Source organism: Bactrocera neohumeralis, chromosome 6, assembly GCF_024586455.1.
Source record: "Bactrocera neohumeralis isolate Rockhampton chromosome 6, APGP_CSIRO_Bneo_wtdbg2-racon-allhic-juicebox.fasta_v2, whole genome shotgun sequence".
In the NCBI taxonomy this organism is placed as follows: Eukaryota; Metazoa; Arthropoda; class Insecta; order Diptera; family Tephritidae; genus Bactrocera; species Bactrocera neohumeralis.
Genome location: NC_065923.1, coordinates 17,603,686 through 17,631,016, shown reverse-complemented (window position 1 = coordinate 17,631,016; position 27,331 = coordinate 17,603,686). Strand labels below are relative to the sequence as shown.

At 35.1% G+C, this 27,331-nt stretch overlaps 3 protein-coding genes and 1 long non-coding RNA gene across 9 annotated transcripts; 3 read left to right on the top strand and 1 right to left on the bottom strand.

The window, feature by feature from the left end:
* Positions 1–228: 228 nt before the first annotated feature.
* On the top strand, positions 229–17,544 carry LOC126761134 (uncharacterized). 6 transcript variants are annotated; one of them, XM_050477084.1, is made up of 10 exons: positions 229–596; positions 10,787–10,892; positions 11,679–11,816; positions 11,894–12,081; positions 12,416–12,820; positions 13,972–14,228; positions 14,293–14,563; positions 15,212–15,913; positions 16,601–16,735; positions 16,797–17,544. In XM_050477084.1, the coding sequence occupies exons 2-10, from the start codon at positions 10,815–10,817 to the stop codon at positions 17,026–17,028; spliced, it is 2,406 nt and encodes an 801-aa protein (XP_050333041.1). In that variant the 5' UTR covers positions 229–596; positions 10,787–10,814; the 3' UTR covers positions 17,029–17,544. The 6 variants fall into 6 exon arrangements, with proteins under 6 accessions (XP_050333041.1, XP_050333039.1, XP_050333043.1 ...); XM_050477082.1 differs by lacking the exon at positions 229–596 and adding an exon at positions 4,928–5,370; XM_050477083.1 differs by lacking the exon at positions 229–596 and adding an exon at positions 10,271–10,685.
* Positions 14,570–15,027, top strand: LOC126761137 (uncharacterized). The gene is made up of 2 exons (XR_007667316.1): positions 14,570–14,739; positions 14,808–15,027. It is a non-coding gene; the product is annotated as an uncharacterized LOC126761137 (long non-coding RNA).
* Positions 17,392–18,646, bottom strand: LOC126761136 (multifunctional methyltransferase subunit TRM112-like protein). The gene is made up of 3 exons (XM_050477088.1): positions 18,470–18,646; positions 18,243–18,344; positions 17,392–18,180 (listed from the first exon to the last, which is right to left on the bottom strand). The coding sequence occupies exons 1-3, from the start codon at positions 18,545–18,547 to the stop codon at positions 17,986–17,988; spliced, it is 375 nt and encodes a 124-aa protein (XP_050333045.1). The 5' UTR covers positions 18,548–18,646; the 3' UTR covers positions 17,392–17,985.
* A 296-nt stretch (positions 18,647–18,942) lies between these two features.
* LOC126761772 (integrin-linked protein kinase) lies at positions 18,943–22,774 on the top strand. Its single transcript, XM_050478152.1, has 6 exons — positions 18,943–19,210; positions 19,716–19,881; positions 19,943–20,344; positions 20,405–20,548; positions 21,977–22,144; positions 22,226–22,774. The coding sequence occupies exons 1-6, from the start codon at positions 19,122–19,124 to the stop codon at positions 22,601–22,603; spliced, it is 1,347 nt and encodes a 448-aa protein (XP_050334109.1). The 5' UTR covers positions 18,943–19,121; the 3' UTR covers positions 22,604–22,774.
* The last annotated feature ends 4,557 nt before the right edge of the window (positions 22,775–27,331 follow it).

Genomic DNA, 27,331 nt, shown 5'->3' with positions numbered 1-27,331 from the left:
ATTAATTAAAAATTAAAAAATCAATTATAGCATATTCATGAATTTACCATATTAACAAATTGTCAAAGATGAAATTTCCGAAAAAATTGTAAGAGACCATTTATATACAATATATATAAGTATACACTTTTTTCAAACAGTAATTGCTGATATATATATGTGTATATGTTTTCCCTATTTTAAAGACAAAGTAGGCAACTGAAAAGCGGAGCATCTGCCTAATACCTTCACCTTCCTAGGAGCTCGAACTTGAAAAAAGATTTTTTGAGGCGTCCATTAACCAATTTTTCAGACTATAAACTGGAAAAAATAATTGATTTTTTCGACCCACCCTATTGCTTACTATACATACATACATATATACATATGTATGTACACAATAAATATTTTTCATCAACAAACAACACAGTTTAGGCACATGCTATACAAGTATTTAGTCGCGACTTTCAGTTTAATACATAAAAGTGTTGGCAATTTGGTTGATAACAAAAGTAATGCAAATATTTGTTTTTGGATCTGAAAGTTTCTTTTCGCATTTGCTGATTGTAAATAATAGAAGGTGTTCCTAAAATTGTAGATAACTTTGGAAACTGTCGGTAAGTTAGAATACTAATTCGAACTGATAAGTAGTTACTGGAGTATGTATGTATGTATGTATGTAAGGAATGAAGCTTTCATGTTTTTCTTTGAGAAAAATGCGAACAAACAATGTCAACAAGTTTATGCTTTTATGTGTTTATGGCCTAGAGTTTAATACATAGGTAAATACAAGTACGGGTAGGTGTACTTCGATTGCAAACAAGATTATTTTAATTATTAGTGACTTTGCGACCCTATAACGAGGCTTCTAGTGACTTTGACATTACTATAAACGTACACGCTTTTATATAGATATGTAATTTAAGAAAATATAAAATTTTCAAACATTTTAATATGTGAAACTAATTCTAATAACTAGTCTCCAAGGCGTTAATACCATCTGATCAAATTTGACCCGGATTGACAAAAAATAAAAAACATTTTCACGTATTTTAACGCGAATCTTTATTATCGCCGTAAAATAGGCTCATAAGCCAATACAAGTATTCCAACGTGTAATAGACTTCTTATAAATCTCGACCAGGGATGGTCTTCAGTGCCTTCAGCGTATGTTTTTTTTCAGTTTCGACCCATTTATCCCGCCAAATTGCTTAAATTTTCGATGACTTCACGACCTTCATGCTTCGCTTTGTAAGACTCAAATACATGTGATAAAATATACTTCCCAAAACACTTCTACAAAATTTCTAGTCCGGGTCATATTTGATCACATGGTATTTCAGTAGATTTGAACGTCTATAGTAGTATAATTTGGTTTTTGGTATCTATCTTAATGACAAACAGAGATTCCTAACTGCTGGAGATCGTTCTCTAATCGCTGTCGTTTATTAATAAGATTCATTTTGGTATCAGAAACATGTTCAAGCTGTTGAATATTGCTTTCTATAGGTGATTAATTTGAAAAAAAATTACCTCTCCGAGCCGTTCGATACCAAACGAGGTTTCAGACGAAGCGACTCTCTATATTGTGCGACTTCTTCAATCTACTCCTGAAAAAAGTAATTCGAGCTGCAGATCTGAATAGAGGAGGTACAATCTTCTATAAGAGTGTTCATTGGTCTTAACAACCGCAGGGGTTAGTTCTGATTTCTCCAGACTGCAAATGGGTCTGGTAGTGAACGAGGGCAAGACGAAATATCTCCTGTCATCAAAGAAACAGTCGTCGCACTCGCAACTTGGCTCCTCTGTTACAGTTGACAACATCCGGTGTGTTTTACAGTCATAACTTCGAAGTCGGGGATAATTTCGTCTATCATGAAAGCAGTATTACACTAACAACAATGTCACCCTCGAAATCCAACGCAGAATAACTCATACCAATAGGTGCTACTTCGAACTGAGTAGGCAATTGAGAAGTACAGTCCTCTCTCGACGAACAAAGACCAAACTCTATAAGTCATTATAATGCAGAGGCATGGGCGATGACAACATCTGATAAGTCGATGTTATGAGTTTTCGAGAGAATTGATGAAAACGCTCAATAAAGAAGAAGAGGGATTAGTATATTGCTGTAATCTAAAGTGATCGATCAAAAACATGCCTTTTTATGGAAAACTTTTTTGTTGGACGAAATATGTATCTTCACGATTTTCGGCATGGGCTACTGTTCAAGGCATTCAGCACTACAATCTCTACGTATATTGTTTAGATCGGACCACTGTAGCATACATACAAGTACATATATCTATAATAAAAAACGAAAAATAAATACCTTTTTATTTTATAAGAAATACAGCTGTGAAGGGTATTACAGCTTCGGTGCAAGTAATAATGAAGATTGTTGCTTTTTTTAGTGTTAAATATTTGACACTTAAGCAATAAAACACAAATGCATACATTGTGAGGGGACCTTAATCACTCAAGAATGTGCGAATAACTTAACTTAGCGCTATTATCGTAAATAAAAACATTTAAATATTAACTTAGTGAGTTATAGCTAAACGCAGAACTGCACACAGCGTTTCAGAGAAATAGATATGTAAGTAAGCGATAAATAAACGCTGTAAAGAAATGCATGCTTAGCCGAAACCGAAAATTTCGCGCTGACTTCGCCTCGCATGACGTCATCTCAAGTGTCCAGATCATTGTGGGCGAACTCACATGACCATTAAGCGATTACTTACAAATAAAATAATTCTAAAATACCTAATTGAATAAATGCCATAACCGAACCGATGGGGAGAGATGACTGTCTTGTTGTTTTTGCATGAAGCTATGTGCTTGTGTTGTTAAATAAATGCTAAATGGCATACAGTGGAAACAATTAGGTTTAATAAGAATATCGTGCTTAGAAAAATACAGCAAAATATGTGTATTAGGGTGTGCAAAAAAAAACTGCTGATTGTTTTTTAAATTTTTTTTTCCTTAGATACCGTGAAAATATCGCCTGAAATGTCGAAAAAAAACAATTTTCATAAATATTGAGCTCTTAATATGAATAATATGGCATATATTTTTAATTTTTGAACGGTTATAGAATATGATTTTTGTTGTGATTTGAGATTTTCGATTTACTCTTCAACTGGGAAAGAAGGTTCACAGTGAACATAGAAAAAGATAATTGGCGTAAAAGCATGTTAGATGCACGAAACACACTAAACAGTTATACGAATGGCTTGAAAATGGATGGATGGGGTTGATGTGGGGATATATTGTACAGAGTAAGGCATAAGCCAATGTTTTAAGTTGTCGGATCCCTGCAGTATATTCGAAGCAGAGATCTTTGATATTGCGAAAGCCGAGGAGCTAGCACCAAATACACCAGCTGGCAACTCCAGAGACAGTCCGTAAAGGCATCGAGGACTAAGAGATAGTGGACGAAATTACCAAGAGTGGTATACAGCTGATATTCGAAAACGTGATCCACATTGCAAAATTCATAAATTGTCTACACGACGATCTGGACAGAAGCATGGTAAGGAAAATCTACCTGATTGGAATACTCACTGGTGGCGGCACTCGCCTGCAGAATGGGCCCAACAGATCGAGAAAACTGCGGAAATAGCAAGGCACCAGAGAAAGAATGGAGCATCTCTTGCGCTCTTGGCAATTGGCAAGGTTTCCCTTTAAGCATTTGGGAGTTCCGGGGTATGAAACACTGGAAGAGGTACCAAGAGTTAGGCCACAGAGTCTATTAAAATTTGCGTCAAGCGTACGTTGCCTGCGCTATGATGATTCCTCCTCATGGACTTCGTAACTGAACTCCATGTGGCATCGCAAAGTACCAAAAGTAGTCTATGAGTGGCTCATTAGCTTATCTGACTAACCTAAACTGGAAGCGAGATATGCATTTTCTTATCTGATAATAAGAAAAAAAATGAAATCCGTTAGGTGGAGGATCCTTTCGTTACAATTAAGAGCTCATACTTAGAGAGCCTTTGTTTGAGGTGTCTATCAACTATTTTTTCAGGGTACCAAACGAAAAAAAAAATTTTTTTTTTACCCACCCTAATATACATATGTATGTATATGTATGTACATATATCTATATTCGTATGAAAAAAATGCAAATATATGTATGTACATACTATATTCGCATAAATAAATATTCCACAATTCAAGTATGTATGTATGTACATATGTTTGCTGATAAACATTGTCTCAGCGTTAGCGTAATTTAAGCTCATCACGTCTGGCAATCATTACTTGAATGCTTGGACATACATACATACATACATACATACATATAGGTAACTTTTTCTACTGCAAATAACAAACAAAAAGCTCAATCATCTCACTTCGGCAATGTACCTTCATAGACACATTAATTTGAACCCTCCGAAGTGAAGCATCGACTAAATTAAATTATTTTTTATTATTTCCCGTCCAACATCAAATACTTGCCACACTTGGAGTACCACAAACAAATATTTTTTTTTGCATTTTTCTTGTTTTTTTGTACGCGCGAAATTCCATTTTTACGCGCTGAACTTTCAAGCAACCGGTGCCAGTCACCTCGCAGTAACTGCGGAGAGCGGATCAAAACAAAACAAAAGAAAATCACATTTTCATACATACACACGGAATTGTATTGAAAATTATTCGTCGTTTGTTTTTATACGCGCATTCGCTTTCATAATGCCGCTGCACCACCACCAACAGCCCACCAACGACCCAACCAACGTTTAAGCAACCCACACGCCGCGCCCTCAACCACTGGCATTTGCGGCACGGCGCACAACGCGCATCCCAACAGCTATTCGAAAATGTGCGAGTTCGAATTTCGAAGAACGCCAGCTCCAAGCAATCAAACGAAATATGAGCTGTGCGTACATAACAGATGCCGGACACTGCGTTTACCCCAAAAGCATCAAAAGCGCACTGAAATCGTACAGCAGTCAGTACGTGACCGCAACTCGAAGTGTAAAGTAGTGGAAAAGTGTCGAACGCAAGGCGAATACAGCTTCACGTGAGCTGAGTGTTTATCACACATACATATGTATATACATGTGATTGCATGTGTGTTGTTGTGACTTTACAACCCCCAGAAGGCGCACCACACCACCTTCAGCTCCATTTGGTATACACAGGCTACAGAAACGGGCAACTTGGGACTCGCGCTGACGACAAGGACATCAATTCGCAAGGAAATAAAGTGTAAATAAACTGCGAAGCCAGTCAGACAAGTGCAAAAGTGCTGTTAGTGTATGAAATAAAGCTGAAAGAGTTGAAATAATTTAAAATTTTGTTGAAAATGACGGATGCTAAAGGACAATATCAGAAATTGCCGCCCGGCTGGGATTGCAAATACGACCAAGCAACAGGAAATTGGTATGTGTTGTTGCTATTTTTACGCCTTTTTGTTAACTATTATAGTTATAAGTGGCAACTATTTGAAAATGGGCGTGTGAAAGGCAAAGGAAACGCACTGCAGACAGCTTTTGCTGGTCGGCAGACAAGCCAGGAATTCCGCCGCATACTTTAAGGAAGTGTGTAGAGTTTTACAAAATGGCGGCCATAAAAATATCAAGGAGAGGGGGAGCATGTTTTCGAGTTAAAATGTTGCATAGCATACTTTTAGGGCGAAGAGATGAGCTGAAGCTTGCAGAAGTAAAAGTGAATGAAAAAAGAATAAGCAATATGTAAAAAATAATAATTAAGAAACTGAAATTAGATAAAAATTCAGTAAAAAAATAGAAAATAATTAAAAAGTAATAATAAAAGATAAACAAAATAATAATAAAAAATTTATAAAAAAAAGATAAATGAAAAATCAAAAAAAAAATTAATAAGAAAAGTTAAATAAAAAATAAGTGAAAAAATATAAAAAGGAAAAAAAATTATAAAAAAACCAAAACAATTGCAATAATAAATAGGTTATAATATTTACCTATTTATTATTATAATTTTTCATAATCCAGCACCAAGTAAATAGACTAAGGTGTAATTAAAGCACTTTGTAGCCCTAAAAAATGGGTCGACAGCGACTTGAAGTGATACTTATGCGCCTACTTAGCTTTATATGCGAATATTATAGCATATATACATGCATACATATTAAATATGTGCTCGACAATATATTCTAATGCAAGAACATATCTACAAACATACATATTTACAAAAATAAATACATATGTATAATATTTGTATATTCATGTGGAATATTTTACGCCGCCTGTGCAGCTATTTAGAATGCATAATCCCCAGTTATGCAAATAAAATATGTTTGTATATCAAGGATATGCAAATCCTTTGAATTTGCAAATAAAAGCTGTAATGTAGAAAAATGCAAAAAAGTCACGCGCACTAATTAAGCTTGTGGGCATGTGGTTGCGGCATTGAAGTACGCATATTTGTCTGTAGAAATGTTGCTGATGCTACGACTGTCATTTGCTTTAATCTCGTAGAAATGAAAAATGTGTTTAAATATTCATACATGTATATATGTTCATGCGTGTGTGTGTATTTTGTTCCCACTCAAGTAAATATTGTCTGCTTGGTTTGCTTAAATCTATATCCTGGATATATGGAGATTTAATATTTGTACACATTTTTATATTTGGCGTCACATGAATAAAAACAAAAACAACTACAACAACAGCCTGTTTAAAGATTTGTATGTGGCCCAAACATGTCAGCTCAAATTTAAATATTTTTAAATGATCAAAAAAATAAATAACATAATCATAATAAAATAAACAAATAAAAAAAACAATACAAAAGCATTAGTAAATTTAATTGCATAAAAAAGAAAAAACTTTTTCAAACTATTTTAGAAAATAATTAATCATACTTAGATTAATGTGCAGAAAATATAAAATCTATGTAAGAAAAACATTAAAAAATAGGAAATAATTAACCGAAAAAAATATTTCTTAGATATTTGTGTTTAAATGCAATATTTTACACAACTAAAATTTCACAACTTAAATTTAATTTTTTAACAAAAAAAAAATATTTCAAAAAAATATAACTATGATAGAGAAAATTAAAAGACATAAAAAATAATTTAAAAATATATATGCATACATATATGTATATATATGTAAAGTAGGGTATTTTTTTCAGTCCTTGGAAATACCCTAAAAAAAATTCCCTAAAAATTTTAGCCCTAAATATTAACATTAAGAACTGCACCAAGGCCTGTAAAAATTGTCCATAGAAAATACACTACAATCGTGAGTTTCCATCTTTAAATTCCTACAGATCAGTGGTATTTTTTGGCATCGCTTTGACTTTAGATGCAAATTTCTCAGAATTGTTCACTCTACAAAAGGGTCCAGTGCAACAAAGTCGTAACTCACACCAGCGAGGTAGTACGGGGCTTTAAACTTGATTTTTCCATGAAATTCGCATTTTTTTGTATTTATCTCGTAAATGACAAGAGCTATAGAAAAAATTTGAATGACAAATTTGTAGGAAATTTGATTTGCTATAAAAAAGGTCCAAGGTCAAAATCGCTATCATTAATACTTCTCGAGATATTCGGTTTTTTAAGTAAGGCTTTATAGAATTTTTATAGATGGAATGTATTACAAAAATCTAATATATAAATCTCGTTGCAAAAAAATACATAACAGGCGAAGGAAAAACTAAAATGAAACAAAATTTGAGTTTTGGTTATAAAAAATATATAATATAAATATATAAATATATGTATATAATAATATTTGAAAATGAAAAAGGGAAAAATAAAATATAAGAATATTCACATTAACACTCAATTAACGCAATTTATTCGGAGAGTATAGACAAACCAATGGACATGGCTAAATTGGCTCAGCTTGTCACTCTGATCATTTATATGTATACTTTTTAGGGTCTCCGACATTTCCTTCAGGGTATTACTGGCAATTATTTCTCAATCTATGAACCCAGCCAACTATTTCTGAGATTTTCACAAAATGCCTAAAACTAACGCTATGAAAATAAGTTTCCAAGGCGAAAGTGCATATAGTTATGTTTTTGTTGTTGTTGAGACAAACAAATTTTCTAAATAATTTTCAAAAATACTGTCAGTTCTTGGTCGGATATTCCTACCAAACTCCCCATTCCATTCACGTAGATCTGCCTCTAACAAAAGTCGAGTCAAGAGCTCTTGGGAAATTTTACTAAAAGCTTCACTCATTGACATGCATATAGTATAAGCTCACATTATAACTTTCTCTTTTAAATTTTTTCAAAATTCTAAAATAATTTTTATCAGTTTCGTAAATTTTTATAAATAAATTATAAAAACATCTCAAATTTAAGAAGAAAACCTGATTATTGTACGACTCAGCAAATTTTAACGTGAAAAGATAAGCTGCAGCTTATAAAAGTGCAGGAATTCAGCAATCTAAAATTAAAACAGTACACACAAATGTACATAAAAATTTGCAAATATACATATATACATATGTACCATATATCCAGTCATACTTCAGCTTACACATTTTAACTTCAAAACGTAGAAAAAATAAGATTTTCAAGTGTCTTCTGCTGTCATTGTACCGTTCGCAACCCTCAACATGTGTTTTTTTTGTCGCTGAAAGCCTACACTTCACATTAGATAAGTGCTGTGTTTATCACGTGTCACAATTTAAAATATAATACAAATAAATGCATGCAATTAAAGGTTGTTGTATGCGCAGATAACGCAAGAAAATTGTGCCAGAAAGGTCCTTAACTTTTGGCGAAGAAAAACAGAAATGGCAGCCGGTGAAATGCTGTTTAACTCAAGGACTTTGACTTTTCGTTTGCTGAAGTACATATGTACACGGCTAACTGTATATGGTACATATATTTTCGAATATGTATCCATATATATATATGTGTGTGTGAGGGTTTGCGCATGTAAACACAGAGTCACGTAAATCTGTACCAAAGGCGCGATGTAAATTATTGTTTTTGTTGTAAAGCTGCAAAGATTGCCAAGTGATTTGATTAGCTGCAGGTCGTATAAGATTACTTCAAAGTTCTTCCATCTAAGGGGGTAAGAAATATTTAGCAAAATTCCAAAACTGACAAAAAGTTCGCTTAAGAGCTTTCCATATTCCATTATTCGTGTCGACTTATGAATTTCAAAAAATTGATGAAGGAACACAACCCTTGATATATTTGTCAAGCAAACCTAATTTATCCGATAGCACACGACCTCGTAAATATATTTGTTAGGTAATTATCGAAAAACATGATTTTTTAAAACATTTTGACGTCTAAAATTTTTCACAAAATGGACAACTTTTTTTAGAAGACACCATTTAGTCAAAACACTTTTATTGATCTATTGTAATGACGATTTTTTTGATTTTTGGATTTGAGAAAATTTTAGGCAGAAAAATCAACTTCACCGTCAAAAATCTTTTTTCGGAGGCTCTTCTGGAGATCGTTTCTGGTAACAAGGAAATACAAATTTTTTTCAAAATGCAACTCCGATTATAATTATTGAAGTAGATTCAATTCTGGAAATTCGCATTAGATTTATTTATTTAAGGGATTACATGGATTTCCTCGGGTAAAAACAGCCTTTTCAACAACTTTTTTCTCTTATAAAAAATTAAATATTTTAACAGAACTTTTTACTGTTACAAACATACATTATTGACAAAGAAATTCTGAAATTTTTGAAAAAAAATAATTTAAACTCGGCCATTGCGACGCCATTTCCGGTGACCGCTCTGAAAAACGATGAGCTCGCGTTGGAAGAATAACTCCTTACAGAATCATCTAAAGTGAAAAAATACGTGTTTTAGTTAAAACCTTGTCTTAAAACTTGGACGAAGAAAAAAAACTGAAAATTGGATTTTTGGCCAACATTTTTACAAAAAAATAAAAATTTCGACAAATTTATTTTTTTCAAACAGTTGTAATCGAAAAAAAATATTGTATCTCAAAGACTCGTATAAAATTTCAGGAAGATCGGTTTAGTAGTTCTCGAGAAACCAACCGACTTCAAGAACACATTTTCGAGAAAAACACATTCAAAAACGGCGCACTTGGCCTAGCTAGCCTCGAGCGCAGAAGTTCTCAAGGCTGTATCTCCGAAACTATTAATCGGATCAACTTGAAAATTTAAAACAATATTCTAGAGGTGTTTTACAATTTAATAAGATAATAAAAAAATCCGGTTTTTTAAAGCTCGTAAACTCATGTAAGCCCTTAAATCGCAGCTGATCATATAACAAAGAAAGAAATTTTTGCGATAAATTTCCAAAGCAAAATTCCAGAGAAAGCAAAAATATCTTTAGTACCACACAAATCCTTTCACATTGCTTTAGAATTAACATCACTTCATGAGCAACAAATTCTCGACTTCAACCCTTGGCAACCCTGTCGTTGCACATTTTAGAGTCTGCACACGCACACATTTGCAAACCGCAAAGTTGCACACACACACACAAACACTACCGCAAAATACTTTTCCAAGGCAATGCAATGTCCTTGTTCTTTACCGTGAATCGCTCCGTTATTACTCACACATACACACACACGCCTATACTTGCAAAATGCCATGAATGCGGCTTATTGAAAGCCTTCAACTTTCGATGTGTGCAGAATCGAAAAGGGCAAAAGGCAAGCAACAACTTTACGGCAGTTCGAGGACATTTCCATGGCCAAATGAGGAAGGACGCCTAATAGGCTTGCTGTGATTTACATAATTGCGCGTAATTTAAGTTGTAGTTATTTGCAAGTGCATACATATTTATATATATTTACTTAGTGGTACACACATTTATTGCTGCTTTCTCTCTTTTGCATTTTACAGTTACTACATCAACTATTTCACAAAGGCAATGCAGTTGGAGGACCCGCGCGGACGCTATAAGCAGTTGCAGAACGAACGCTGCTCCACCGAATCCATAGCGATGCAGGTAAATTCGTTCAGTTTTTGAGATATAGTTACGAAATTTTACACATATGTATTCTTTTCGTGCCAAGAAGTTGGTGATTTGACAGTATCAACAATATCGGACCACTATAGCATATAGCTGTCATACAAGCTAATCGATTAAAATCAAGTCTTCGTATGGAAAACTTTTTTATTTGACGAGATATCTTCACAAATTTTGACATAGACGGTTTTCCAAAGCAAGGCTACGATCTCCGAAAATATTATTCTGATCGGACTATTATAGCATATAGCCGTCATACAAACTGATCGATCAAAATTAAGTCTTTGTATGGAAAACTTTTTCATGTGAGGAGCTATCTTAACGAAATTTGACACAGATTATTGCTCCAGGCAAGACTCTAAGCTCCGAACATACTGGTCAGATCGGACCAATATAGCATATAGCTGCCATACAAACTAACCGAGAAAAATTAAGTTTTTGCATGGAAAACCTTTTTGTTTGATAATACCTCTTCAAAAAATCTGGCTTAAGTTATTTATAAATTAACGGTATAATTTCTAAACAGATTGTTCTGATCTGACCAATATACATAGCTTATATACATATGTCATACAAATTGACCGACAAAGATCAAGTTCTTCTAAGGCAAACATTTTCATTTGGGAAGATATCTTCACGAAATTTGGCAGAGATTGTTGTTATTTTATTGTTGTTTTTTTTTTTTTTTTTTTTTTTTTTTATATACAACCTTCATCTAATTTTCTTCTCTCTTATACACCCTGTTTCATGCATTTGTTTGTGCAGCCCATAAACGGCTCACCCTATCACGTGTATCCAAGCAACAATTTGCAGGCAGTACGTGCCTTTCAGGCCGGTCCTGGCACCAACACAAGTTTGCATAACATGTCATCCAGTCCGCTGCTGTCTTCTCGCGGGAATTTGGTGAGTTTTTAACAAAGCTTTTTTAACATTTTTTTAAAAATATTTTATTGAAAATGTTTATGCTCTCTAAATTGTAGGAATTATCGCCGTTGCGTATGCAACGCGGCTCACTGACGCAGACGCCACGCTTGGGTAATATGTCACGACGTTCGACCATACAGGAGACTTCCTTCACAAATCCCATCGATACGGATGCGGTGGTCAATAAGATACAAAATATGTTTCCCACCGCCAGCGAGGATCACATACGTTTGCTGCTTAAAAAGTGAGTGCGCTTTTATACTCACATCACCCGCACTTTTCTTGAGAGAAACAAATTTCTAAATTTTTTCACTGTACTAATCACACGAATCTTTCGCTTTTACACGCTTACCTCGTCGCTTGAAAAAATCAAAATGTGCTCTCTTTGGTCACCGCATACAATACTTATTAACACTACACACACACGCACATTATATATATATATGTGTGTACATGATAATCCACTAACAACTGTTACTAACCTCCAAATGTGTTGTTGTTGTATCACTTTTGTACTTACATTCACGCGCACACAATACACGCATACAAATGTACAACATTAACTCGTACGCGTCCAGGTATTACAATCGTGAGGCCGTCGTCATTAGCGCCTTACAAGTGGAGAAGCATCCGGTCACCATGCCAGGTCCCTATGTCACGCCGCCGGCCCAACGTCATCTCTACCATAGCAACACCGTGTTTCATTTGACACCACCAGCGCGCCGCCTGGACAAGGGCATAACGGCACGCGGCCTCAATGGCAGTGTTGCAGTCGGCAGCAGCTCACGCACAGCCAGTCCTCTGCCGGGCGGCCGTTTCGGTAGTGTCACAAGCGTGCATGGTGGCGTTGGGAGCGGTGGCGGCGGCGGTGGCTATATGGCTGCAGCTGCTGCCGCGGCCATGCCGTTTCATCAGGGTTCGCCGCGCTTCGAACAATGGCGCAGTTCACCGAAGCCGCACTCGTCGCCGAAGATGAAATTGAGGTCCGGTGGAGTACTAAGAAATGCAATTTATTGTTATTTTTTGCTTTTGTTGTAATATTCTGTTTGTGTAGTTTTTTTGTTTAATTTGAGGGCTGTGCAAAATACTTGATTTGTTGTTCGTGTAATTTTAAAACTCAATGCATTTATGTTATGTACAACAATTAATTTTACATTTTCTTTGCTTTTCTTAAGGTTTTTTCGTGCTTTGTTATTCAGCAGTTTTTCTTTTCACTCCACTATACATATCTAAAGCTTTGCTATATGAAATTGAAGTATTTTTTCCATATTTTATTTATTATAACTTTTTATTTATTTTTTTATTGCCAATTTGCTATTTGGTAGTACAGTGCGTATGAGCAACATTCATATTTTCCTTAATTTATGAAAAAAGTAAATTAATTAATATTAAAAAACAAGTTTTCCAAAATATTAATACGATTAATAACAATTTTAAATTGACAGAAGTTAATGCGCCTAAATGTAGGCAATATATTTTGAAGTATTTACGTTGGCACTATTTTATTCCAAAAACTAAACTTGAAATTTAAAAAATCGTTTACTAATTAAATACCTTAGAAAAAGTTTATATTTTCAAATAATTTGTTTTAAAATTATCATTAATAATAAAAAAATTAAATTAATTTAAAATATTTAATTATTTTAATTTAATTTTATTAACAAAAAGATTTTTACATAAAAAACTAAAAGTAAATCCCAATGTTTTGTCATTTTTTTAATTTAATCGCGTTTGGAAAAAAACTAAAAACAAATTTTTAGTTTTACTAAAATAATTAATTTTTTTTTTACAAAATTTGGTACGGAAAAAAATAAAACATTTTTTATTGCACTGTGTATACAAAAAAATTAAAAACAAATTTTTAATTTTTTTATAATAAAATGATTGATTATTTTTCTCAAAATATTTTTTTTTATTAAATTTTGTACATTAAAAAGTAAAAACTCTATTTTTTCTTTAATATTTAATTTATTAATATTATTTTATAATTGTTTTAATTATATTATTCAATTTTTAAATATTTAATTTATATTTTTAGCCTCCCTATCGCAACTAATTTCTATACGTCTCGCAACCTAACTTTAACGCTTACTCAAAATATACCAACAACAATAATATTTATGCAATCCCACAGATATTTGAAAACCATTTTCCCCAAAGCAGACGAAATGGTACTACTTGACATACTTGCCAGCTCGGACAACAATGTACAAACCGCTTCTGAGAAACTCATCTCGATGGGCTATACGAAGCGTGACTTTATACCACCAAAAATATCACATCGCTCCGATCACGAAGCTGCGCACGCAGCCGCAGCTGCCAAAAGAGCTGCCGAGGAGACAATTATACCCTTGCAACCAAAGATTTACACAGCGGAGGAAAAAGCAACAAGTAACAATTTTAAAAAATATTTTTGTTAAATAAATTGCTAAAATAATTGATATTTGCATTGCAGTACAAGCGCATATGAAGGAGAAATTTCCACAGTTAGCTGAACGGATTATACTCATGGCGCTGGAGTCGGTCAACTATGCTGAGGATCGTGCCACACAAATTCTCTATATCGTGCAAGAAGAGGATGAGTTGCATGCTAAGAAAAATGCCGTTACTGCCGCTGCTGCGACCGATGCAGCAATGCAATCGACGAGTGGACATGATGCCGAAGTGATTTTGGGTGCAGCGGATGGTATGCATGGCCCAGGTGTTGGCGCCGTCGCTGATGATAGGTGAGTTTAGTTGTAATTGCAAAGTGTTTGGTGATTTTTGTTTTTGACTTCATTTTTGTAATGGACCAATTTCGGAGTGCGAAAAAGTGTTAATCCTTGTGACCTCTCATGTTTCACCAATAACCTCCTGGTGTATGTTTTGTTGCATTTCTACAATTGGATTTTTATAATTAACTGTAAATGCTTTGAAAATTATCTATCAATATTATTATAATAGATTCGAAAATGTTCAAATTTCTTATAGATGCCAAAGTCATACTTATTTGCTGGTCTACTTTCTATTATAATGCTATGAGGCTATCTATTTCTCAAAATTGCATAACTATTCGCTCATGTTTACTTACAAATGTATTGTATTATTTTCCTTAATTATAATACAAATATGAATAACGATAATTTTGTATATGAAAGTTACATCATTAAATGTTTTCAATTTTGGAAAGTAAAAAAATGCAATTGAACAATTTTTTCGCCGCATTTTTTCACTTTCCAAAAAAACTTCACCGTAAAGAATGTGTCATTCTACTTGACCTACTACGATTTTTCGCTTTCTTATTTCTTTTTTTTCAAACAATATGCATTTAATTTGTGCTAATAACCCCCAAAAATCGTTTTTCCCTCCCGCAACACTTTAAACGAACTAAGCAGTATCATCACTGTCGTTGTCAAAACACCGTTAAATAGCTACAACGATGACCGCAAAAGCTTTCAAAATGCTTCAACGAAACATAACACATATGCGCCCACATCCTTAACATCAACATCATTACCATCACCAACATCATCATCAACAGCATTTTTATCATCATCGCTGCCACAATCTTCAGCAGCATGCAGCGCTTTAAAATCCTCCACAAAAATAAACGCCACAAGAAATATTGGTAGCAAAAAGGTAGCATTTCCCTCCATAAACCTAACCACGCCCACTACAGCTACTACACAAATTATACTTTCAAATTCACCCACTTGCATTGAACGCCACGAAAAGGAAACGAAGGCGCCGGCAGTTGTAATAGCAGCTGGTGATGTCGTTGACTCCTTACCCAACTCATCCACAATCATTAATCCATCAGCTACGTCATCATCAACCTCTATATCACCGCCCAAAGCTTTAAAAGAACTTCACATATCATCCGAATTGCCATCTTCCGCTGCATCAACTTCTAATCTAGTCGCCAATGAGTATGAGAAACTGACTACAAAAAGCATACTGGCGCGTTGCAATACATATGCCTCTGGCATCCAGGGATATCTGCATGGCACAAATTCCAATAAAGCTGCCAACACTTCGGCTTCTATTTTGGACAAATTGAAATTGACACGCTTGCGCGAAAAGACCGAACCGCTAAAGTACGCTGAACTTTAACTGTGAAATGCTTGTTGGAACTTTTACTTTTTCTACTTTTTTTTGTTAAATATTTTTCTTGCTCTTTAGGATGCTATTTAATTATTTTTGATTGTTTGTAAAAATAGATTTTTGCTTTTCTTTGCATCGTGGACTTGGTAAAGTGTTGTTTCTCAGTAGTTCAATTGAATTATTAGGATTTTCTATTTTTTATAATAAATTTAATTTTAATTATGCATCAAAACTCGAAGTTCGAAAATTTTAGAAAATAAAAGTAAAACTTCAATTATTTTTTTATTTATACTTACCTACATATATATAGTGTTCAAAAATCGAGTATTTGCAAATTTTCCTAAAATGCCAAACCTTTTTAGTTCCATAAGTGGATTATAAAATTTCTATACAAAAACCAAGTTTTTGGTTATTTCGGTCTTTAAAATTTTGCTTCGTTTCGATTACTAAAAATTAAAGGGAACTCGTTTTTTACTTTTTTGTATATAAATATGTATATAATTATGCACATTTAATTTGTTGGCATGCTTTTTTCAATCCTTCAGACTCCACTCATCTACTTGTTTAGCATTTAAACGTATTTCTCTGTATGTGTGTTTGTGTTCCATTATTTTTCTCAAATTTTTATATAAATTTTAAACTCACATCACATTTCTTATTCCCAACACCACCAAAAACAGCGCCGCACAACAAGATTCCACTGATGGCGCAAGTACTTATAAGCAGCGCCAAGATTTTAAATCCATTATAGGGCGTATAACGACAAGTGGACACAGCGCAGAATTGGCTAAAGGCGCAGATGAGAGTTTGCTGCTGTAAGTTAAATTTTGTGGTTGTTTTCTTTGTTCCAAAAATATTTCCCCTTTAATTGTTTAGCGCCGACTATGTGACCTGGAATGGCGCCAATCCCGATATGCCGCAAGGGAACAATCAAAAACAATTGGCACAGGGTCCAGACGCGGGTAAATTAAGTGAGCGCAGCTATACAGCCATTGGACGCAATCCGGAACTTTGCAAGGGTGTCCAAAAGGGTTTGGCTAAAGGTAGCATTTATGCTCAACTCGCTGCAGCTGGCAATACGAAAACGGCAAACATTAAATGTAATTAATAAAATTTGTGCAAAAATTATATTTATACAAACATATACACAATTCTGATATTACATTTTTATATCTACTGTTTTTGAGTGTGATTACGTGCCAAATGTAGTTAAACGCTTTGTGTATTCTTACTTCAATTAATATTTTGAACTTTTTTGGGTAGTAGAAGGTGCGTTTGCACATATTCGTCCATTTACTTAGTAATTACACTGTCTAATAAGTTTTCCAATATAATCTCACTTTCGAAAATCTCTACAATAATAATTTCGTAAGAATATATTGAACATGTATGTATGTATTAAATATTCCAAGAAAAAATACAAATAATTTATATTAGTAACACATGTGCACAAATGTACGTATGTTTATTAAAAAAAATTGTGCGTTATACATGTAATCAGTGTTGTGTCGTAAGTTTATCAAAGCTTGTAGCTCTTGGAACCGATAGTGTGTACTTATACAGAACATAATTCAGAATACGTATATTTTTTCGAATAAAGCTGTATTTTTAATAAAGAGCTAAACTGCTTTGATGTTTTACTTATTTTATTGTTGTTGATGTAGCGGCAGAATTCTTACGTGTTGACAGTCCTTGGCCGGATAAAAGTTCCATTTCGGTTACGTAGACCCAACTGTCGTGGGAATGGCATTTTACTTATTTTTAATTTGGGTCAATTTCGGTAACGTTGAAACCGAAGATTATTTTACTCGCTACTACATGAGTAGCGAGAGTTTCAATCATCATTCTACCTACTTCATCACATTCACTTAAGGCTGCTTCCATGTCAAAAACATCAAGTGTAAACCAGTAATATTTTTTGGTTTTAGAATTAAGTCTATTTGTGTCAATTAAATTTACTTCATTTTGTCACTATGAAAATTATTAACAAACCATAGATGTTTTGATTTAGCAATAAGTATTAAAAATAACTAAATATGTACAAGATAAAAAATAGTAGCACGTCTTAAACCTCATCCTCATTCAGCAGCATATTCGGTATGCCATCGGTTATTGGAAAAACACGACCCGTTTCAGGGCATTCCAGCTGCCCTTCAAGGACATCAATCTCCAACAACAAATGGTGCAGTTTTTTTAATAACTCCTCATTTTCAGCGACATTTGCGGGTAGTTCGGCAGGAATGTCATCATTGAGCCCAGCCTGCAACAAAATATGTATTTTAATAAGTTGAAATGATTTGTTTTACAAAAACAAAAGCATACCACTTCAGCGGCTAAGCGTATACCTGACCAGTCAAGTCTAGGCAGTAGACGCTCTATAAATGTTGGATTAAACTCTGCTTCAACAACGTCCTGTTTAGCTATCTGTAAGTACATTATTTTTATATAACTAAAGGCAAAATGGTTTTAAATAGTTGCATACTTCATTCTAAAGAAAGACCAAGTGTTACGGGCCCGGAGTAGCATAAACACATGTTAGTTTTACTTACAGTTAATTTAAGTGGAAAGCCAACTTTTACACCTTTTATGGCTTTAGATGTTAAGAAGTTATAAGTGCTGAGCCTCATATTTGTTTGTTATTTCAAAAACACTACTAAAGCTATTAAAAATATAAACTACACCTTTTTACCACGTTCTTAAACAAATGCCCTTCCAATACTGCCGGATCTCTCAAAATTATCTTTTCAGTGCATAAAACAGAATGCTCATTAAACATAGCTCAGCAAATTATTTTGCTAAAATTATTGCAATAACTATTTACACATATCTACTACTTTTTATATAATTCAGTTTTTTAATTTGTATACGTTTATCAATTGTAAACACATTTTTGTGTTTAATTGTAGTTTTTTTATTTTCAATTTCTCCTTTAATATTCTTTCTTTAAAAAAACATTTGTACAACACTTTTCGTTAGCAAGTACCCAAACCATTTATGACATCACAGCTCCAATTGGAATTTGACATTTAATTTCTAAATAAATTCTTCAAGTTCTTTTGGAAGCCAATCTGTTGAATTAATTTAGAAATTTGTTACAAAAGTGTTATTTAGTGCGATTTCTGTGGAAAATATTTGTTAATGTGCCACTGAATTACGTGCACATACTAAAATTAGTTAATTTGCGTTGAAAAGAGTACAAATATGGAAGATATATTTCATTGGTGCCGTGAGGGAAACTCGATACAAGTACGCCTTTGGCTCGAAGATACAGGCAATGATATGAATTTAGGGTAAGAAAACAATTAATTAAATTGTATAATTGCCACCATTATGACTTTATGCTCCAACGCGTTTTGGCAACATTCTATAGAAGTGAGTGTATAAACTGCTGAGTGACGTCATGATGAATACTTGATTGCTTTGAAAAATTGTGTAAACATTTGCATACCAAATGGCCCCACTACATAAATAAGAACAACAACAAAAACTCCAGAGGCAAATCTCGTTCGAAAATGAAAACATATTTGTATATGTATGCCACTTGTGCATATGATTCAAAATATGTGTGAATGTACCATTCCGAAAAATAAAAACAAAAACCAAACACATTTAGTCAATGGCTACTATGGATATGGATGTATGACATAGAGTGATCCATATTATGATGATTTATGCAGATCGTTTTAGAACTTGACCGGCGGAATGGATGCAATTGAATGATGTTTTTTTATATTATTTTTTATTTATTAATTAAATAATCTTAAATGAAATCTACATAAATATTATTTTTCCTAGTGATGATCACGGCTTCAGCCCCCTACATTGGTGTGCCAAAGAGGGCCATACGAAATTGGTGGAAACCCTAATACAGCGTGGCGCTCGCGTTAATGCCACTAATATGGGCGATGATATTCCTCTACATCTTGCGGCTGCACATGGACATCGCGACATTGTGCAATTAGTGAGTCAATATATGTTTGTATTTAATTTTAATTTTATCAATTATTTTTTCTCCATTATAGTTAATTCGTGAGCGCTCTGATGTCAACGCGGTAAATGAACACGGCAACACGCCGTTGCATTATGCCTGCTTTTGGGGTTACGATATGATCTGTGACGATCTAGTCAATGCTGGTGCGCTCGTTTCAATTGCCAACAAAGATAACGATACACCCTTAGATAAGGCCAAAGCTGGTTTGTCAAAGCGTCTGCATGATTTAGCCGAACGAAATGGTCATGACATCAAGAAAATCAGCTTTAAAGAACAAAGTTGGTTGGGTACCAAAACACGTTCACGCGATGCCACACTCTCGCGCTTTAAAGGTATTAATTTGGGTGAATTGGATTTGCATACAAAAATCGCCAGTACGCCGTCGGGTGAGACATGGCGTGGCCGTTGGCAGAAGAACGATGTTATAGCAAAGGTGCGTAGGTGTATGATATTGCAGTTTGTTTTGACAGCTATTGTTTGGTTTGATTTACAGATTTTAGCGGTGCGTCACTGTACGGCGCGTATATCGCGTGATTTCAACGAGGAGTTTCCAAAGCTGCGCATTTTCTCACATCCGAATATCTTGCCAATAATTGGCGCATGCAATCAGCCACCAAATCTTATTACAATTAGTCAGGTGAGTGCAGGAGTTTTGAGATTGTTTTTATTTTATTTTTGAAATGCTTGGGTTTTCATCTTTATATCATACATCATACATACTGAGTATTATTGTGTAGCATACCTATCCTTTTATTTTTTACAACCATCTAACAGTTTACCCAAATCATCTAATCCCTACCTCATTCATCTGCATCTCCTCTCTGGCGCAATTTTCAATAATTTTGCTTATTTCTTGCTGTGATTTTATCATCTTTATTTAAGGGGTTATAACCACTTGTAAGCCAGAATTGTGATTTTTTTTTGTAAGGAGACATTTTATTAAATTAATAAATAAAAAAAGAAAAAAAAAACGTTAATTTCTGTTCTATCAAAGCTGCAGTAACCTTGAAAAATAGAAAGATTCCAAACAAAAAATTGATTTTGATAGTTTAAGTTGTACGGCAGCTATATGCTATAGTAATCCGATCTAAAAATTTTTTTCGGAGATTGTATCTTTGCGTTAGATAACAATCCATGTCGAATCGCGTGAAGATATCTCGCCATATACGAACGTTTTCCATACAATGACTGGATTTTCATCGATCAGTTTGTATAGTAGCTATACGTTATAGTAATGCGATCTAAAAAATTTCTTCGTAGGTTGTAGCCTTGTTTTCGAAATTAAACTGTGTCAAAGTTCGTGAACATGTCTCGTCAAATAAAAAAGTTTTCCGTACAAGGACTTGATTTTTATCGATCATTTTGTACGGCAGCTATATGCTATAGTTCTCTGATTTCAACAATATCTTTGGAAATTGTACCGTTGTCTTAGAAAATTAGCAGTGGAAAATTTCGTGTAGATATCTCGTCAAATAAAAAAGTTTTCCATACAAGGATACGCTTTTGATGGATCAGTTTGTATGACAGCTATATGTTATAGAGGCTCGATCTGAAAAAAATATTCGGAGATTGTATTATTGTCTTGGAAAGTAATCTGTGGCAAATTTTATGAAGATATCTCCTCAAATAAAAAAGTTGTTCATACAAGAGCTTGCTTCTGATGGATCAGTTTGTATGACAGCTATATCATATAGTTGCCCAATATCACTGGTTACGTTAATGAAGCTGTTTCTTGAGCAGAAAAGGATATGTGCAAATTTCCAGATTGATATCTCAAAAACTGAGCGACTTGTTCGCATTTATGCAGACAGACGTCGCGCTGATTATTTATATGTCTATATATTTTAAAAGTTCTTTGACGTTTTATTCCGGTTCTTACAAACTACGTGTTAAACCTTACTCGTATCTAGGTTTAGAAGCGATTTTTTGAAATTCTGAAGTGGATATAACCTCAAATCAAAATCTCATATGCACTCCCGCATCCCGTTTAAACATGCACCTTTTGCCGTAAACATTACATAATACATTTATCTTATTAAAATTGTCTCCAAACACATTTGAATAGTTTATGACGCGTGGTTCACTCTTTAATTTGTTACATCGTGCCACTGGTATTGTCGTGGATACGGCGCAAGCAGTGCGTTGCGCCTTGGACATAGCACGTGGTATGGCGTATCTACACTCGCTGGAACGCATCATACCCACGTACAACTTGAACAGTCATCACGTCATGGTAAGTATAATTCATATACTTATAAATTTTCGACAATAACTAATTACACTAAATTTGTTGTAATATAAATTATTACCACAGATCGATGATGATTTGACCGCGCGCATCAATATGGGCGATGCGAAATTCTCCTTCCAAGAGAAGGGGCGCATTTACCAACCGGCCTGGATGTCACCGGAGGCGCTGCAACGCAAACCGGGCGATCGCAATTGGGAGGCGTGCGACATGTGGAGCTTCGCCATCATCCTATGGGAGCTGACAACGCGTGAGGTGCCGTTTGCCGAATGGTCGCCCATGGAGTGCGGCATGAAGATCGCCTTGGAGGGTCTGCGCGTGAAAATACCGCCGGGCACGTCGCCGCACATGTCGAAACTGATCACGATCTGCATGAATGAGGACGCCGGCAAGCGACCGAAATTCGATATGGTCATACCGATTTTGGATAAAATGAAACGCTAAAGCGCATGCGAGAAATATTATCACAGCTGCCTTTGTATGAGCTTATGCAGCGCGTTTCTAGCACATTTTCGCTTAAAACTAATGCAAAACTAAAAATGTGTGTTGTATTTAAGCCAAGCACAACGAAAATGCCAACTCATTTAATAAATACGAAATTACCATTTACCGCAAGCAGCGTAGGCCTTTGTCTATTGCATAACTGCGCTGCATGCGGTCGCCTTTGCCAAACCACAAAAGTGCCTAAAATCGTCGGAATTTTTAATAAACGCAAACATTTAACTCAAATTAAACGCATATAATGAAAATAATTGCACAAAGTATATTTAGTAATTTATAAAAACAATTTTATGCGTAATTTACATATATACAAACTATTTTTAAACCAGCGTTTTCCGTATGCAAATGTTGCACGTTGTGTGTTTAAGTCAATTATGCTTTGTGGTAACTGTAAAATGTCAAATTCTACAACTACAACAACAACTACTACTACTACCCACCCAATGGCGCATAACAATTAATTTATTTAATATATTTTTATGTATTTGTTTACTAATCTCTGCTATTCTAAGAAGCCAATTTAACTTTTAGCTGTTTTGTCGGTGCTCTAACTGTATTATTAATGCCACCACAGTTGTATTTCGTTAATTTTAACTACTTTCAACACCCACTGATTTATGTTTTTATTTTTTTGTACTAATTTCGGTAATAAAATATAAATTTTTTGTTATTGCTGTTATATATTTTGATATTTTTATATACTTTATACTCGTATATTATATTTTAAATATTATGTAATAGCCAAAATAACAAATAAAATAATTTAATGTAGTATTTTTTTTAATAAAACTTAAAGAGAAGCGTTTTTTCATTGTTCCTTGTTCATTAGGGTGCGGTGTCATGAAGTCACTTAAAAACAAGAAGAAACGTTAATTTCGGCTGCACCGAAGCTAATATACCCTTCACAGGTGCATTTCTTTTAGTAACTAATTGTTCAGTTTATATGGAAGCTGTATGCTATAGTAATCCGATCTGAACAATTTTTTCGGAGATTACATTGTTGCCTTAGAAAATAATCCATATCAAATTTCGTGAATATATCTTGTCAAATGCAACAGTTTTCCATACAAGAACTTGATTCCGATCGTTCAGTTTGTATGGCAGCTATATGTTATAGTGGTCCGATATTGGCAGTTCCGAAAAATGAGCAGCTTCTTGAAGAGAAAATGACGTTTTCAAAATTTCAAAACGAAATCTTAAAAACTGAGGGACTAGTTCGTATATATACAGACAGACAGACAGACGGACGGACAGACAGACAGACGGACATGGCTAAATCGACTCAGCTCAACATACTAATCATTTATATATATACTTTATAGGGTCTCCGACGCTTCCTTCTGGTTGTTACAAACTTCGTGACAAGCTTAATATACCCTATTCAGGGTATAAAAATAGAAATCGTTAAACTTTCTCTAATATGATCTGTTAGTAATTTATGCATTTTTTAGCGCATACAAATGTGCAAAAGTTGTTTATCTTGAATTTGGTGTGCCTGTTTGTATGGCAGCTACATATATTCTACAGTTTTCCGATTCTAACAGCTTCTTCAGAGATTGTAGCTTTACATTGAACTTTAATCCATACCATATTTCGTGAAGATATCTTGTCTAGCGGGAGTAAATTACCTAACCGCCTCCTAAGAACATCAAGAGGTCTTTCCTCAATTACGTCGACGGCATCGAACAATATGCCGACCGTACTTCGAACAAAACAAAGTTCCGACGAGCACGGACCGCCATTCACAGCGGAACTATTAACACCTTCACCGACTCCCTTCCAGTAAATGGCGTTCTTGGAGTCAAGCCACCACCCACTGCAGACGAAGAGCTCAAGTTGCCGCGAGAAACGAGAGTGACCCTTGCGCAGCTTCGTTCTGGATACTGTAGCAGGTTAAAAACCTACTTGCCCAGAATAGACCCCGACATATCCAACATATGTCTTTCGTGCAATGAGTCTCCGCATGACACTCTGTGCATGCTCAGCCAACCCCACTCATTTCACACCCTTTTTCCTTTGGTCCGACACCGTCGAAACAGCACGTTTCTTGGGCCCCCGTTAGATGATGTCGACGACAACTCAGATAATCCTTAGCATCCTAACGGAGATTGAAAAACCGCTAAACCAACAATAACGAAGATTTCGAGGTGAATCGTGCGATCCGGCATCCCTAGCTCAATTTTTCTTTGGGGCTCGTAATAAATCTATTGATTTATGATGGTAATAACTCCTTTGTCTGATCTACTACCCCTTCTCCTATAGTCCAGACTCTAGCTAGTTCCCCGATATCTACTTTACAATATGACAGAGGTTGTATGGTCATCTCTAAAAGCACTAAACCCAAGTTGCGGCTTTTTCTTCCCGTCTTTCTACCCTACAGCGATCTTACCTTTTACAGCGGCAACTGTTGTTGTTGTAGCAATAAAGACAATCCCTCAATACCATGTTGTTATTGTTTTTGTTGTAGCGGCAGAATTCTGTCGAGTTGACAGTCCTTGGTCGGATAAAAATTCGGGTCCGTTCCGTTTACGTAGACCCGACTTTCGTGGGAACGGTCCTCAATACCGTTTTTGGTAATGCTGTCAAGTTGGAAGGACACAAATCCCGGTTCGTTCCGGTGACGTAGACTCGACCTTCATGAAAACGGTACATGCCAAATCTTCTTCCGTGATTTCATTCTAACAGGTTTCATTCATATTCTTCATCGTTGTCTTTAGATCTTCTGTGGGATTTGTAGTTATTCCAGAGTCTACAAAGGTCTACATTATTAAGTTTCTAACTTTTTATCGCCGTCTTTGTTTTTACCATCAGCTTTCAACGTTTGATGTTGTTTTCGTAGCGGCAGAAAACAGCCCGAGGTAATTTAAAGGAATGCTGAGGTGAATCCGTTCCGATAACATAGACCTGACTCCTTCGAACGGTTTCAGCATTTGATCGGCAGTTCTCGTTCCATTGTTTGCTTTTTCGGAGGGATTAGATATATCTTGGCTTTTGTTCGAGACTATAACAGAATTAGATCAGATTAGTGATGAAAAATATTTATTAACATTGTTCGATCCGGAGAAAGTGAGCGACTCTCACACATGACTGCCTATCCTGCTTCCGCCAAGCCAAATTCGAAGGTCTGAGCGGAACAGGTATGTAGAACTTTAAGTTTGGCTACCACTTCCTGAGTTGTGGATTGCGATTTGAACTGTAGGAATCCCTCAAAAATTGTTGAACGAGTTTATTTCCAACATCAATGTGAATTCCTTACATTTTCTAAAACTTATTTAAAGCTTCTATAATATATTTGTGGCATGCATTGTCATATTTCTCCTTCTCATGCCTGTTAATAAATTTGGACATTCCTAAATGTCATTGTTCTAAAAGCATTATTCACCGGATATAAGCAACACCAACAAAAACCGCTGAAAATACTTTGCCGGTCACGTGCTTTCCTATCGGTTTTGCCACCGAGCTACTCCACATTTGTAGCTTGTCTGCAAACGTTTGCAGAAATGCATTTCTGATGATTTACTGTCAAAACTGTACTTATATATGAGAGAGAGCGTCGACTGTGCAGTAGCGGCGAATGAGCTTCAAAAAGCTCCAACGAAATCCCACACTCGAAACACGAGGCTCGGCGCTCAGCTGTTGTTGCCGGAAGTGCAGACCATACTCGGTGAGTATGTGTATGCGCGAGTGAGTGTGAAAGACGCTGCAATGAGCACAACGGCCCTGACCTACTTAACATCAGCGCTGGCAGCAACAACAAGCACAAGCAAATAATTTGAAAAGAATGAGCTATTGGGAGCAGATTCACTTTTTATTGCAGCGGCTAGTGTTCCGTCTTGTGCTCGTATCCTGAAAAGTGTGAGAACCCAGTGATTTCGCCTGTGGTAGTGTGTGTGTGTGTTTTGTTTACTTGTATGGGTTTGTGTTGTTAGCTTTTCTGAGTGCTTGTCGAAAGCTTTGAAAAGGCTCATAATGAATGAATCAGTAAGGCAAAATGTGGAAATGCGATTGTTGACATTTGAGGAAAATGGCTTATGTTGCTTGGAAGTCAGCGCAGATAATTACTTAAGAATTAGGTAGAACATAAATAAATATTTTAATTTGCGGTCATATTGATTGCTTCTGAGATTTTTACATGGAAAGTCGACCTGCGGATATTCATCAGCCATTCTTAGATAGCATACAACTTGATCAAAATTGACCCGGACTGAATATTTTAATTTGCGGTAATATTGATTGCTTCTAAGATTTGGACATGGAAAGTCGCATATTCATTGCCATTCCAAGGTAGCCTACAACTTGATCAAAATTGACCCGGACTGATACAACTTTTTCACATATTTTAATACTCCTTCAAATTAGGCTTGAGCTAATACCAGCAAGCCAACGCTTAACCCAATTTTCCATACATTTGCTATAAGCCTCGACTGGGGTGACCTTCAGTGGCTTCAGCGAATTTCTCGGAGCGCCATTCGTCAGATTAAACCTTCCCGTTAGCAGTAATGATGAATGTGATGAATGTAGGGTCATCAGCTAAGTTGCCAAGCATCTATTTTACGACCTCTACACGTAGTTTTTACAAGAGATGGTATACCTCTAATATTGACACGCGTTATATCCAAATCATTAGTCAAAATGCGTTTAGTCGTTCCATAAGAGATGTTAGATGCTCAC